The 13695-nt window shown below is 43.1% G+C and overlaps 2 protein-coding genes across 4 annotated transcripts; both read left to right on the top strand.

Moving 5' to 3' along the window:
• Window positions 1–386: 386 nt before the first annotated feature.
• On the top strand, window positions 387–858 carry LOC127766365 (chalcone synthase-like). Its single transcript, XM_052291427.1, has 2 exons — window positions 387–485; window positions 625–858. The coding sequence occupies exons 1-2, from the start codon at window positions 387–389 to the stop codon at window positions 856–858; spliced, it is 333 nt and encodes a 110-aa protein (XP_052147387.1).
• A 2702-nt stretch (window positions 859–3560) lies between these two features.
• LOC127766113 (uncharacterized) lies at window positions 3561–12470 on the top strand. Of its 3 annotated transcripts, XM_052291165.1 has the most exons (10): window positions 3561–3872; window positions 4186–4204; window positions 4379–5697; window positions 5785–6142; window positions 6599–6683; window positions 7400–7456; window positions 9317–9376; window positions 9439–9657; window positions 9768–11075; window positions 11455–12470. In XM_052291165.1, the coding sequence occupies exons 3-10, from the start codon at window positions 4425–4427 to the stop codon at window positions 11782–11784; spliced, it is 3690 nt and encodes a 1229-aa protein (XP_052147125.1). In that variant the 5' UTR covers window positions 3561–3872; window positions 4186–4204; window positions 4379–4424; the 3' UTR covers window positions 11785–12470. The 3 variants fall into 3 exon arrangements, with proteins under 3 accessions (XP_052147125.1, XP_052147124.1, XP_052147126.1); XM_052291164.1 differs by lacking the exon at window positions 4186–4204; XM_052291166.1 differs by lacking the exon at window positions 3561–3872 and having other exon boundaries at window positions 4186–4270.
• The last annotated feature ends 1225 nt before the right edge of the window (window positions 12471–13695 follow it).

Here is a 13695-nt window from a genome sequence, read left to right as displayed (position 1 = left end):
GACTAAAAACAATCTTTAGTTCCGGTTCTTTTTGGATCCGGGACTATTGTGGATTTTGCCGGACCGACGAAAGATGGTTTTTCCACCAGTGATCGCCGATGAGCACGACGAAAGAGGGGCGGCCGAATGGCGAGGCAGACTGAAGGGGCGGCACGGCGTGCGGTCGCCGAGCAAGAGTAAGAGAAGCACGGGAGGCGCGCAGGCCCGCAGCGGCGAGTCGCGCAAGCTGGAATGGTATCCGACGTGCTCAGCCAGTGGGACTAGCCGAGCTCGGAGAGGACAACACAGCTGCTGGGTGACGAAGGCGCACTGAGCTCACCATCTCTATCCATATAGCAACAAATGAAAGCGCGCGGCGGCGCCTGATCTGGGTCGTGCTGCCCACAATGTACTTCCGCGTCATGGACAACGCACACTTCGACAACCTCGTCTGCCAGGCGTTGTTCCGGGACGGCGCATTGGCCGTCGTCATCGGCGCTGACCCTGTCGTCGCCACCGTGGCGGCAGCGGCTGGGAGAGGCCGCTGTTCGAGCTGGTGCACGCGACGCAGACCCTCATACCAGAGACCGGCAGCGCCATCCTGGGGCTCCTTTGAGAGGTGGGCCTGATGTTCGGCCTCATCAGCGAGGTGCCATCCCTGATCACCAAACATCAAGGCCGGGCTCCTCAAGATGGTCCGGCGCCGGCGTCGACTTCACCGACGATGATGACCGGAACGCGCTGTTTTATGCGATCCACCCGGGCGGGCGCGCCATCCTCGACAAAGTGGAGGGTGTGCGGGGCCTGAGGCTGGAGAAGACGAGGGCATCGCGCAAGGTGCTCGCGGATTACGGCAACATGGGCAGCGCGTGCGCCTAGTTTTGGGCGGTGGTTAGCCGGCGAAGCGTGCGGCACCACTGGCGAGGGGTGCGAGTGGGGCGTTCTCCTCGGCTTCGGCCCATGCCTCACCATGGACACCGTCCAACTAGCCCGTCACTGACTGCTGGCTCACCATCCTCTCCGCCTTTGGCACCCTCTTCCGCGCCCACTGTCTCCTTTATTGCCCGTTGCTGTTGTCGTTTCGCTAGAGCACCGTTGGCGCACGCGGTGAGCACGCGCACCAGCTCCAGGCCCTCCTGCTCCGCCTACCCTTGCGTGGTCTGTGCCCGACAATGACGACGAGTCGGGCCGCCTCGAGCGAGTGCGACAACGGGTAGCAGAGGTGGTAGACATTGGGCGACGCCACTGAAGAAGAAAAGAGAAGAAAAGAGAGGAGAATAAAGAAAGGAGAAGAGAAGCAGGACGAAGAACAGTGTCCAGGGGCATTTCGGTACTTTCAACACTCTTTCTCTCTTTGTTTTCACTGGAAATAATAAAATAATGACTCAGGTGTCCAGCAGCTAATTACCACATTTTTACAGTGTCCACAAGAACAGACACATTCTTTGGGTGTCTCACAGCAAACACCACAAACTTTGAGTGTCCTGTGGTAAATTTTGCCATCCATATATTGTTGAATTTTTTTTAAAAAAAAACTCTAGATTGATGAATTGGGGAACCGTGGACTGGGAACCTTAGATAAAGATAAAGATAAAGATGAAGATGAAGATTAAGTCATTTATGCAAAATGATGTGGTAATAGCATATGATTGATTGAGTTGAAAAATGGATTACTTTGATATTTTAGAGAAACTTTCATATAAAAAGTTTTCGCACGAAACACACAATTTAACAGTTTGAAAAGCATGCCACGAAAATCTTTATCTTTATCCAACTCTTGTTGGAGAAAAGAACAAGTCTTTATACAAATGATAATACAAATGAGTATGTGATAATACAAATGTACCCTTTCATTCAACTCATATGTGCTCTGAGCATCCCAGCAGCTCATTCAAATTTGATCCTCCATATTTCCATATGAATGGCCATAAAAAGTATTCCTTCTCCATATCCCTTCTCACTCCAACAGATCATTCAAATTGTATTCTCCATATCACATTCTTCCATATTTTATTAATATCTTCTAACTAACCATGCATTTATTTGTGCAATTTCTTTTACAAGGGTTATATTTTGAATGACTAAATATATGTTTGAAATGAATATATTTGTAATCATAGCAAAATAAGTAAAGTGTACAACAAGAGAAAAGTTATAACAAAATAATAAATATTTCTATTTGTTTCTCATTCTTCCCCTTTTTCCTCTTCCTTTCCATCCACTACCTCCTCTCTTCACCTCACCATCCACTCTCTTCACCTTATTTTCTTCTCTTCCTCTTTCTCTTCCTTCGCTGGTAGCAACTCACGAGCGGAGGAGAGCCAGCAGGTGAGGAGCGGCGGGTTAGTGAGGGGCGGCGCTAGGCGAGCTACCGAGGGGCGGCGGCGGCTGGCGAGGGGCCTCGCGCACGCCGGAGGAGGAAGGCGGCGGGCGCAGGTCGACGGTGATCCACATTTGGTACGTCTCGCTCCACCAATTGCTGAAAAAAAAAAGCAAAAACAGGCACGGGAAACTCACCTTCGCCGGCTGGGGACGACGGCGATGGAGGGAGGTCGTGCCGGAGGTGAGGTCGCGCCGGAAGGGAGTTGGTTGCGGAAGTCCGGATGGGGCGGGATCTCGATCCAGAGGCGGCTGTTGCAAAATAGCATGAGGAGAGAGATACACTATTTTTGCATATTCTCTCTCCTAGTATGGCGCATGCGCCACTTTTGGAGGACCGGTTAGAGCATCTGTTGGAGGCAGTTTTTTCCCTTCTATACGCCAAATGATGGATGGAGGGACGGTTAGCGTATCCGCTGGCCATGCTCTAAGAGAGATGGTACTAGGCGGGTGTACAAGAGGTACCACCAAGTGGCCAAACATATAAGCTGTCAACTTAAACTGGATCAATAGCTAAACATACGAGTCATCTAATTATTACGTACCTCCCTCCCTCAAAAATGGTAAAAACTCTATAAAATTATACTCCAAGTTCCTCCACCTCGAAACCTTGTACCATCATAAGTCACTCACAGACAACAATGGATATACTTCCTCCGTTTTATATTATAAAACTTTCTAGCATTGTCCACATTAATATATATATATATATATATATATATGTTAATAAATTTAAACATATCTATTGGGACGGAGAGAGTATATGAATATGGACAATGCTGTAAAGTTTTATACTCCCTCCATATTTTAATGTATGACGCCGTTGACTTTTTGACAAACGTTTGACCTTTCGTCTTATTAAAAAAATTTATGTAATTATAATTTATTTTATTGTGACTTGATTTATCATCAAATGTTTTTTAAGCATGACATAAGTATTTTTATATTTGTACAAAAATTTTGAATAAGACGAGTGATCAAACGTTGGTTATAAAGTCAACGACGTCATACATTAAAATACGGAGGGAGTAATACGAAACAGAGGGAGTATATAGGAACCAGTCCATGCAAATTCGTGATGTTTGGCCTCCTCAGCCAGGCCCGGCGGAAACGGGCGATTCCCACTGGGCTGCTCGGCCTGGTTCGACCGACCGATGCGCACCCGCGCGTGCAACTCGAGGGGATGGGAATCGCTCCCTCCCCGTCTCACTTTCTCCCTCTCGTCAAAAAACTAGGGTTTACCCTAGGCTCTGCCGGCGGCGCGGCGCGGCGCTGCTCTCCTCGTCACTCCGGCCGCGAGCGGCGGCCCTCTCCCTAGCCGTGGCGGAGGCGGCAGCAGCGGCGAACCCTAGCCCCTTCCGCGGGAAGGAGCGGACGGCGAGGCGCGCGGAGGGCGGCGAGCGGCGCAGGGACTTGTAAGAAGAAGCAGCGGGCGTTCGGGAGGCAGCTGTGCCCCGCGGACGCCGCGGACGGCCTCGATCCGCTTTGGCGCTCGTCGTCGAGGTAGCATCCAAGTAAGAATTGCGAAACCCCCCATGTCTAGTTCCATGCTTTATTAGTATTTGTTCCTATCTGTTTGGTGAATCATGCAATTGTTCAACTCATCTTGATGGTGAAGAATTGGGGACTTGTTTCGATTCTATGATCTGAATTTTTCTTTTATTTGTTCAGTTTTGTAGTTCCAAATTGATGATGCAACTTAAAATTGCTATATAGATAATAGACTTAGCACTTGTTTTCCTCCCAAACATGCAGCTTAAGTGCGATTTTGATTCCACTGGTGTTTTTTTGGTACCCAAAACTTACCTGTTTTTTTTTCTTTTCTAGTATGCAGCTTCCCAATCAGGTCCTTACTGGTATTTTTACAATGTAGCTTGTGTGATCGTGTGCGCCTTATTTTCACATTGGATAAGTACTGTTGATCTTTTCTTATTTACTCAGTGTTGTAATTTTCAATGTTTCTAGCAAACATAATGTCTTAAGATTGTTAACACATCCACTTTCACTTAATGGATGGCAGGGTGTAGTCAATTTGACACTTTGAACTACCCTTGCAACATTTATTTATGGAAGTTGATGATGATGTGGAGGAGGATGACATGGATTTCAACCCTTTTCTCAGAGAAGGTTCTCCATCTGAGACCTCATCGAGCCTTACCTCAGAGGCAGAATGCGAGGAGACTAGTTTTGATGATCAAAGAAGTAGTGAGGTATATCCTCATGGTAATTTTGTCAATGAACACACGGGTGACTGTGCACTCCCACAAAGTGCATTGCTTTCTGAAGATACCTGCAAAGAAACTAATCCAGAAAGCACTTCATCCCAGGTTCCTTGTGAGAATGGGGATGGTTGCTTGAATGGATTGGAACAAGAGGCCTTACCAAGTGAAGTTGCTTGCTCTCCGTCATTAAAGGATTCTCATAACCTCTTGCTTGAAGGTAGTGAGGAAGATGCGATCTGCCGGCGGACTCGAGCAAGATACTCTCTAGCGAATAAATCACTAGAGGAGTTAGAGACCTTTCTCCAAGAATCAGATGATGATGGTGACCTGCAGAATGTTGATGAGGAAGAGGAATATCGTAAGTTTCTTGCAGCTGTCCTATCTGGTGGAGATGATGGCACACAGGCATGTCAGGGAGATGAAAACCAAGATGAAGATGAGAATGATGCTGATTTTGAGCTCGAAATTGAGGAGGCCCTAGAAAGCGATGGTGATGAAAATGCCGAGAACTATGAAGACACAAATATTATGAAAGAGAAAGACGGCCGTAGGCGTCAGACCAGGAAAAATAGACCGTGCACAGAGTTGTCAGGAGCAGCCAATGAACATTATGGATCGACCAAATCTTCTTTACGACCAATTCTGCCATATATCTCGCCTGAACTGCTTGCTTCTGGCCAACCTTATGGGTGGCAGTATCCTTCACAGAGTACCTTCATCCCTTCGTCATTGATGCCAGTAAATGGTGCTGCTTTAGCAAATGGATTTAGTGACCAGCAGCTTGGTCGACTGCATATGTTGATATACGAGCATGTTCAGCTCCTGATTCAAACCTTCTCTTTATGTGTTCTTGACCCATCTAAACAACAACTAGCTACTGATGTTAAAAAGATGATAGTTGAGTTGGTTGGCTGTTGTGATCGAGCACTGGCCAGTAGAAGCACTATTCACCGGCAATTCTGTTTTGAACCACAGCATCTACGCTCTTCATTTGGTTTTTCTTCTTCTGAGACCTTACAATACCAATGGATGCCATTAATTAAGAGTCCTGTCATGTCCATCCTGGATGTCTCACCACTTCATTTGGCTCTTGGTTATTTAAAGGATGTTTCAGACGGTAAGTTCCTCAATATAGTTGTATGAGCTCTTGCATCAATATTCTTCCTTTTGTTTGTCATCACTTAACAATTATTCTTATTGGCAGCTGTTGTGAAGTATAGGAAAAGCCATGTAGATGGCACTGCTGACAAAAATCGCTTTAAGAAAGAGCCTCTTTTTCCTACAACAGTATTTAACACTTGTAAAGATGCCAACAAAGTTTCTCAAGGCAGATCAAATAGTGTGTCCTCATCACCAGATACATCTGGGAAGTCACAGCAGAAGAAAACATTAGCTGCTACCCTTGTTGAGAATACAAAAAAGGAGTCTGTTGCCCTTGTTCCATCTGATATTGCAAGATTAGCAGAGAGATTCTTCCCACTTTTCAATTCTTCACTATTTCCTCATAAGCCACCTCCTACAGCTATGGCCAATAGAGTGCTCTTCACTGATGCGGAGGATGGGTATGCTTACATCTTCTCTGACACTTCTTTTTTTTTAAAAAAAATATAAATTCATACGATGTGATTACTTTTTTATTAGTTCTAATCTATTGATCAAGTTTGATCAACACTTCCTTCCTATTGGCCTTAAGAATAAACAAGATCAATGTATGCTGAGTGTGCACTGTGCAGGTTTGGTAGTATTTGATCAAGCACGCACACTATTTCTGTTTTACTGGAATTGTATGAATTTTAGTCAATTGACTGAAATTGTTGTATTTGACCATTCCTTATATATTAAGATTTCCTTTTAATATGGTTAGTGGTATTATGTTTGCTACATATCACCACTTACAAGACAAAAAATAACATAACAGTCCCTTTTTCAATGCATGGTTTTCGCATACCTAATGTGACAAACTAGTGCTATTTTTGTCTTGACAGTTGTTTACGTTTTAGTTTATGTCCTGTCTGTAGATTATTAGCTCTTGGACTTTTGGAATACAATAACGACTGGGGAGCAATACAAAAACGATTTCTTCCATGTAAATCGAAGCATCAGGTATGATTGTTAGTATGTTTTTTTGTTTGTTTATCATGAAGTCTTACCTGGGCATGGAATTTTTTTCCTGTTTATATTTTCTTTCAGTAATCTATCATTTTCTGTGATTCATTAGACATACCATCTAATAAAATACTTCATCCGATTACCTGCAAAATTAAATAGAACACCTTCTAAATATTTGTAGTTAGAGTATTGTTGACATGCTGGCACTAGTGATGACCTAAAATTTGAAAAGGAAAATTATATGTACTCCCTCCATTTCAAATTACTTATCATTTTAGCAAATCTGGCAAATTACATTGTTACCCTCATTAAGTACATCCCAATTGTTTCCCCAAAGCAGCCATTAAGTCTGATTAGTTGAGACTTGAGATGAGCCGATGAGAGGTTGTGACTGCATTGATGAAGGATAGGGAGGGAATGCCACCTATAAAGTACTTTGGTATGTGAGAATGACAAGTATTGTGATAAACAAACATTGAATACTAGGGAAGGCAAGTAATTTGAAATGGAGGGAGTATTGTGTTTTCTTTGTGTTTCACAAGTGATCTGTGAACCGGATTCTTTATCTCTAATCCCTTCTGCAATTAGAACACCTAAGCATTTTGCTACATTCCAATTATGGTATATGCTTACTTTAGCTGGTAAAGGTCTTTAAGGCTTTTGTGGGGTATGAGGCATGCTTGTTTGCTAAAATAATTTTTTTGGTGTAGATATTTGTGAGACAAAAGAACCGCAGCTCCTCCAAAGCTCCTGACAATCCAATTAAGGTAAATATTTTGGCCTCCACTGGTATAGTATACAAGATGATGGATTGATAAAGGGCTCAAGGATTTGTGCATAGTATGTGTAAACAATTCATTCTGTTATCCTATTTTGAAACAGCTCTAATAATGAACAGAATCATTTTAAGACTGTGTTCGCAACTTCGGGTTGGGAACCCAACTCCTCCGCACGGAAAACAGAGCGGTCCGTTAGCACGTGATTAATTAAGTATTAGCATTTTTTTTTTTCAAAAATGGATCAATATGATTTTTTTAAGCAACTTTCGTATATAAACTTTTTGCAATAAACGCACCGTTTAATAGTTTGAAAAGCGTGCGCGCGGAAAACGAGGGAGATGGGTTAGGAACCCAGATCAACGAACACACCCTAAATCCTAATTTTATACTACTCTTTTTGGTAGTGAAGTTCCTAAGCAGATCTGCACTATCTTGTAGTATGATTTTGTCTTCCTTTTTTGCGCATTATTTTTACCATTGTGCCTATATGCCAACACTGACGTAGGAATTTACTTTAATTTTTTTTTGACTAAATTATAATGCGCGACTTTTGCACAATGGACCATATCACAGTTGTTTGACATCATACTGAGTGAGAAGCTGGGGAATTGTTCTTTGAACTGTTTTCATTGAACAGGAGTTCACTAGGACAAATATTTCTATACTTACAGAGAGCTCTATAGTTTTTCACCTTTGGGTACTTAAAATTTTGAATAACTACTCTTGTAGAATTGTGTGCTCTAAATATGTTTGGTCAGCATGCTCCCTTGTACCGAATGGCAATACTCTTTGGGGAGTGTAGTTAACAGGACACTTGGTGCTGTAGTGTCTGCTATGCTGTGGCTGGAATGAAGCAGTGGCGGATCTAGCATTTAGGATATGGATGGTCCGACCTAATTTTTTTTTTAAACACCGTAAATCTAACGATGCTAATATGTGCAATACATGTATAGATAATAGAATAGACCAAAAGTACACCATGATATATTAATAAAGTATCTTAAAACATATAAAATGTTAACTTAAAGAAGCTTATATGCCTATAAAAGTTTAAAGAAGATTACCATACTACTTCGTCTTGGGTGTACGCCTTTCGATGGCCATGAAAGTGAAGGCGGAGGCGACGGGCGGCGAGACATCTTCCTCAACGTCGTGTACTTGAGTGTTCTCCTCTATATATCACAACGGGGGAAGAAGTCTATTTAGAAGCATTATTCTTTGCTGCAAGTTTTCGAAAAAGAGATGCAATATATCCATATTTTTCCATGCTTCAACAATCAACAATCTACAATATAGTACTACAATTTAATATCACAATGTACATTGTACCAGAGTTAAAATTTAAAAAATTAGAAAAGGTAGAAGACCTAAAATTGAGCGGTGGCGGAGAACAGCCAGCTGCTGGCAGGCCACGGGCGGAGGCGATTGGCACTCCTCCTTGTGGTCGCGGGCGGCAGGACGGCCAGGCCAGGCGGCGGCAGCACTCGGCGCGGCGATCTTGGCTTGCAGAGCGCGTCGTTTTCGATGCTAGCGTCGCGGAGTCGGCGTCTCCTCTCGGCAATGATGGCGAGTCGCGCCTGCCCCTGTGAGTCGACGCGGAGTCGTGGAGCCGGAGTCAGGGCGTCGTGTTTACACGTCGTGACTCGTGTGGCCGTGCGAAAAACGAGGAGTCGCGATCGCGATACTGATTCTTCGGTTTCCAATTCCTGTGCGCCAGCGCCAGTGTTTTTTTTTTTTTTGATACGTAGTGGGGTCAGTCACCCTTTCTTATTTTTGAAGGTCTATGGTCTTCAGTAATGTCAACATACTTGCCTTCTGAACTTGTCATATTTTCCCATATTAACACAGGACGTTCGCCGTATGAAGACCTCTCCATTGACAAATGAAGAACAACAGCGTATCCAGGAGGTGATTATATTTTTTACTCCAGCCTACTTTCTTTAGCACGTGCTTATCACTGTTGATGCCAGGGACTCAAGGCATTCAAAAATGATTGGGCATTGGTTTGGAGGTTCGTTGTGCCACATAGAGATCCTTCACTGCTCCCACGCCAATGGAGGTCTGCCACTGGCGTCCAGAAATCCTACAATAAAAGTGAAGCCGAAAAAGAAAAAAGGCGATCATATGAGGCTAAGAGGAGAAAACTTAAAGCTTCAATGCCTAATTCACAAGCGGTTCATGGGCAGGAGGTTAATTTTTTTTATCAAACCTGCGATGTATCCATATTATATTCAAATTGATAAATTCCATGTCCATGTACAATGTTGTCACTGAACTAATTTTAGTACTTTCATGATAGGCTGACAACAATGGCTCCGAGGGTGCTGAAAATGATGATGATGATTTGTATGTCAATGAAGCATTTTTGGCAGACACAGAGAATAGGAGCATAAACTATCAGCCTTATCAGCTGTCATTACCAAGAAATGCTGGAAATGGCATGATGATGCAGTCAGGCAGCAGCCTCTGTGAAGAATCTGGTGTTGCAGGTGACTCTGCTGAACAGCAGAAAGGAAACAGCACTAATTTTGATGTGACAGCTTCATATTTCCCTTTTAGTTCTTGCACTTCTGATGGCCTTTCATCTAAGCGAAAGGTACAAGGTGGCTCTTTGGACCAACCGCAGGCTTCGCAATTTTCAAAAGAGAAAGGTAGCTGTGTGGTCAAGTTAGCCCCAGATTTGCCTCCTGTAAACCTTCCTCCTTCTGTCCGTGTGATATCTCAGGTGGCATTCCATCAGAATGCAACACAACTCAATGGCACCTCAGATAATGCGGCAAAGGATCTGTTTCCTGTACCACCTCCAACCTTTTCAGAAAGTGTTTATAGACAACTAAATCTGTTCCCTGATCATAGTACTAATGTTAGATTACATCAGAGTGGGATTTCTAATGGAAATACGACAGAAGATGGTGCTGAGCAAGATTTTCAGATGCATCCTTTGCTTTTTCAGTACCCAAGAGAGGTGCTTTCATCATATAATCATCCGGTTCAAAACCTTATCAATCATTCAAGGGATCTTTTCCCCTTTGAGAAAGTCCAAACCGAGAAAAGTAACAATCAGACTACAGATTGCATTGAGACGAGAACTCCTGTAAATGCTAATACTATTGATTTCCATCCTCTCCTGCAAAGAACTGAAGTTGATATGCATGGTGAAGTACCAGGAGATGACTGCAATCGCCCTTATAATCAATCTGAGTGTAACATGAGGGAAGCCCCAGCAGATGATCAGTCAACAGCTAGGAAAAAATCCACAGGCCCTTGTGAGAAGGAAAATAATATTGACTTGGATATTCATTTATGTTCTTCAAGGGACTACATGAATGGAAATGATACCGGAGGTACCAGTAGCAAATTGAATGATAGGGCAGAGGTGTCTAGGAAGGACAAAGCTAGTGTTTCAGAGCTGGAGGATGGAAATGTTTGTTCCCATCATGGCATTGAAGAGCCTAATGAAGAATCAATGCAAGGCATTGTAATGGAACAAGAAGAATTAAGTGATTCAGAGGAAGATAGCCAGCATGTCGAATTTGAACGTGAGGAAATGGATGATTCTGATGAGGACCAAGTTCAAGGTGTCGACCCCTTGCTGGCTCAAAATAAGGTAATATTGCAGTTTACCATGTATCTGTTATTCTTGTATCATTTTATTGTTCGTTTCTGGTTGTAGAATTCTACTGATTTCCCCCTTTTCTACAATGGTTTCACCAATGGCTTTAACATATCTATTGCACTCTGTTGCTTATATCACGGAAAGTTACCTTTGTATGATTGCTTGCGCATTTCTTGGACTTACATGAACAAACAAGTGAAGCATCACATTGTCACATGTTCGATCAATAATTGGTGACAACACTGCAATTTTCCCTGAAAGATCTCATGCTTGAACCTTTCTTCTATGAATTAATGCTTGCAATATGTTTTTTCTCCTCTTCCTTTTGACATGCTGATAGGCTGATAGCTATAGATGTTTCCTTGTGCAGGAGGTTTCAACATCAGTTGGTTGTGGGGAGTATGAAGGCAGTAATAATCAGAGCCAGAACCAACAAAGGTTAGTACAGGTGGGTGGTAAACAGGGTGCAGCAACGCAGAAACCACAGAGGCTTTCTAATGCCAGACCAGCAAGAGAAAAGCTGAAGGGGGATAATGCGAAACGTCCAGGATCTAGAACAACCCAACGATCATCCACGTCCCCTACAACTGAACCTAGCCAAACGAAAACTAGAAGGCCTAAAGCTCAGCAGGTACAGATTGGTGCTGAGCGCAAGTCCAGTGATTCAAGAAGAAGCAGAAAAAAACCTGCTCCAAGTTAAGGTCTTTCCAACATTTCGTCTCATTTGCACATCAGTTACCTGTTTGCCTGGCCGCAATATTCTCCAGATGATAGCACGGTAATCTGCTGTCATTCGCACTTCTGTGAACGGAGCAGCAAGATCAACATGCGAAGGCGAGACCTTGTAAGTACATGTCCACTGTTGAATAGCATGACTGAAGCGGCGATCCATGATTCACCTCTGACACCATTGACACATTAGCCTGCCATTGGCTCGTGAGAAAGCGTTCTACTTATGGTGGGCACACAGAGATCGTTGAGTAGTTAATTGCTTTTGATTGACTTGACTGAGTTTGTGTCCTCGTCCTCTCCACTCTCCAGGAAAGTCTCAGCGAGTCATGCGTTGTGTTACAGCTTGTAACATGAGCCAATGTGTTAATAGTTTTGTGAAGTTGGCGTAGCGCCATGGCCATTGACGCTATAATGTTAGTAAAGTTGATTAGTGCATGGCTTATTTGGTTGCACATCCATTTTCCTACCTGCACGCGCACATATCTTCAACCTGTACGCTTGTTATGTAGAGAGCTCACTGCAATTACATATTGCAAGCTTGTAAATATTTTTCAAGAAGGCATTTCATTCCTTAAACTGTTAAACATTTTCCCCAACTGAAACCGTTGGCCGAAATTGATTTCGCCCTATTTTTAGAGAAATAGCATACACACAACAAAAAGTACTGATGTATCTACAAGGGTTAACGTCGTTGTGAAACCGCTAATGTTTTTTGTTAGTGAAAACTGATACTAGTAGTTAGTGAAAACTGATACTAGTAGCTGTTTTTTTTTTTTTTTACGATTTTACTGGTTTTTGGTAAAGTGGTTATTTTAAACGGCCGGAAAGGTAAACCCCGGGAGTACAATTCAGTCGTTGAAAGAAACAGAAAAAATCATCAGAGCCTCATAGGCAGAAATCACCTGTAATATGCACATGTATAAATCATAGAAAAATCATCAGAGCGTCAGAGGCAGAAATCACCTATAATATGCACATGTATAAATCATTGTTGTATGTATGAAGTATATTTCCCTATTTTTGGCATAGCTAAATTAATCTTTCACACAAAATCTATGGCTGTCCAGCGTAATTATGCGCTCATGTCCACTCGTCCAACAACAGCATGCTAAATTTGCGTCTTGCAAAAATGATTTTTTTAGTGTACCTTTGAATGGAATATGAGCCATTGAAGAGGTGAGATCTAAGGGTGGAAATTCGTTGCTACTACACCTAAAATAAGAGTGTAGTAGTGTAGTACAAGAGTAATTGTGGAAAAATTACCGTGGTATTCTTGTAGATTCAGCATCAAGAGGGGTGTATTATGTAATTGCGCGTGCACTGTAATTGGGCCGGCTCAACTGATTCTACGCTCCGATTTGGGATTAGTTGATTAATTAACATACTATACCTGAAGAAAAAAAAAAGGGCTGCAGATCCTCGTGGCTGTGGCGCTGGTCGTCGTGGATGGCTGCAGATCGTGCTGGATGTGGCGCATGCAGTGGAGGTGTCGACTGGCGGCGGCGGCCACATCGGTAATGAGTACCAGCGTTCGCCTGTGATTGACGGCGGAGGCGGAGATTAATCATCACTTGGGCTGCCAATAAGATGGGCCTCCCAAAGTACAGGGCCAGATGTACGTACTTGGACTCAAGCTCCTAAATGGGCTTCACTGATCCAGCCGATAATACATGGACTTTGAAATAAAATTGGACAAGCATCTATATCCTCGCATGTTCGGTCCGGCTGGTTCGAGAGTTTGATTTTTTTTTTAATAAGATAATTAACCCAAAAAGTCCCGGTTGTAATCCAGACATAACATAATTTCTCCTAAAATGGTGGTTCTAGTTTAATTTATGTGATCACGATGAAAAACATGTGTTTTTGTTGCTGACCCGAT

Source organism: Oryza glaberrima, chromosome 3 (genome assembly GCF_000147395.1).
Source record: "Oryza glaberrima chromosome 3, OglaRS2, whole genome shotgun sequence".
Classification (NCBI taxonomy): domain Eukaryota; kingdom Viridiplantae; phylum Streptophyta; class Magnoliopsida; order Poales; family Poaceae; genus Oryza; species Oryza glaberrima.
This window is presented reverse-complemented; position numbering and strand designations above follow the sequence as displayed.

Excerpts from the sequence above, each read along its gene's own strand:
- LOC127766365 (XM_052291427.1), top strand. The coding sequence starts at position 387 with ATGTACTTCCGCGTCATGGACAACGCACACTTCGACAACCTCGTCTGC. Across the intron at positions 486-624 it reads TCGTCATCGGCGCTGACCCT|CGAGGTGCCATCCCTGATCA; the intron begins GTCGTCGCCACC and ends CGGCCTCATCAG.
- LOC127766113 (XM_052291164.1), top strand. The coding sequence starts at position 4,425 with ATGGAAGTTGATGATGATGTGGAGGAGGATGACATGGATTTCAACCCT. Across the intron at positions 6,684-7,399 it reads CATGTAAATCGAAGCATCAG|ATATTTGTGAGACAAAAGAA; the intron begins GTATGATTGTTA and ends TTTTTGGTGTAG. Across the intron at positions 9,658-9,767 it reads AAGCGGTTCATGGGCAGGAG|GCTGACAACAATGGCTCCGA; the intron begins GTTAATTTTTTT and ends CTTTCATGATAG.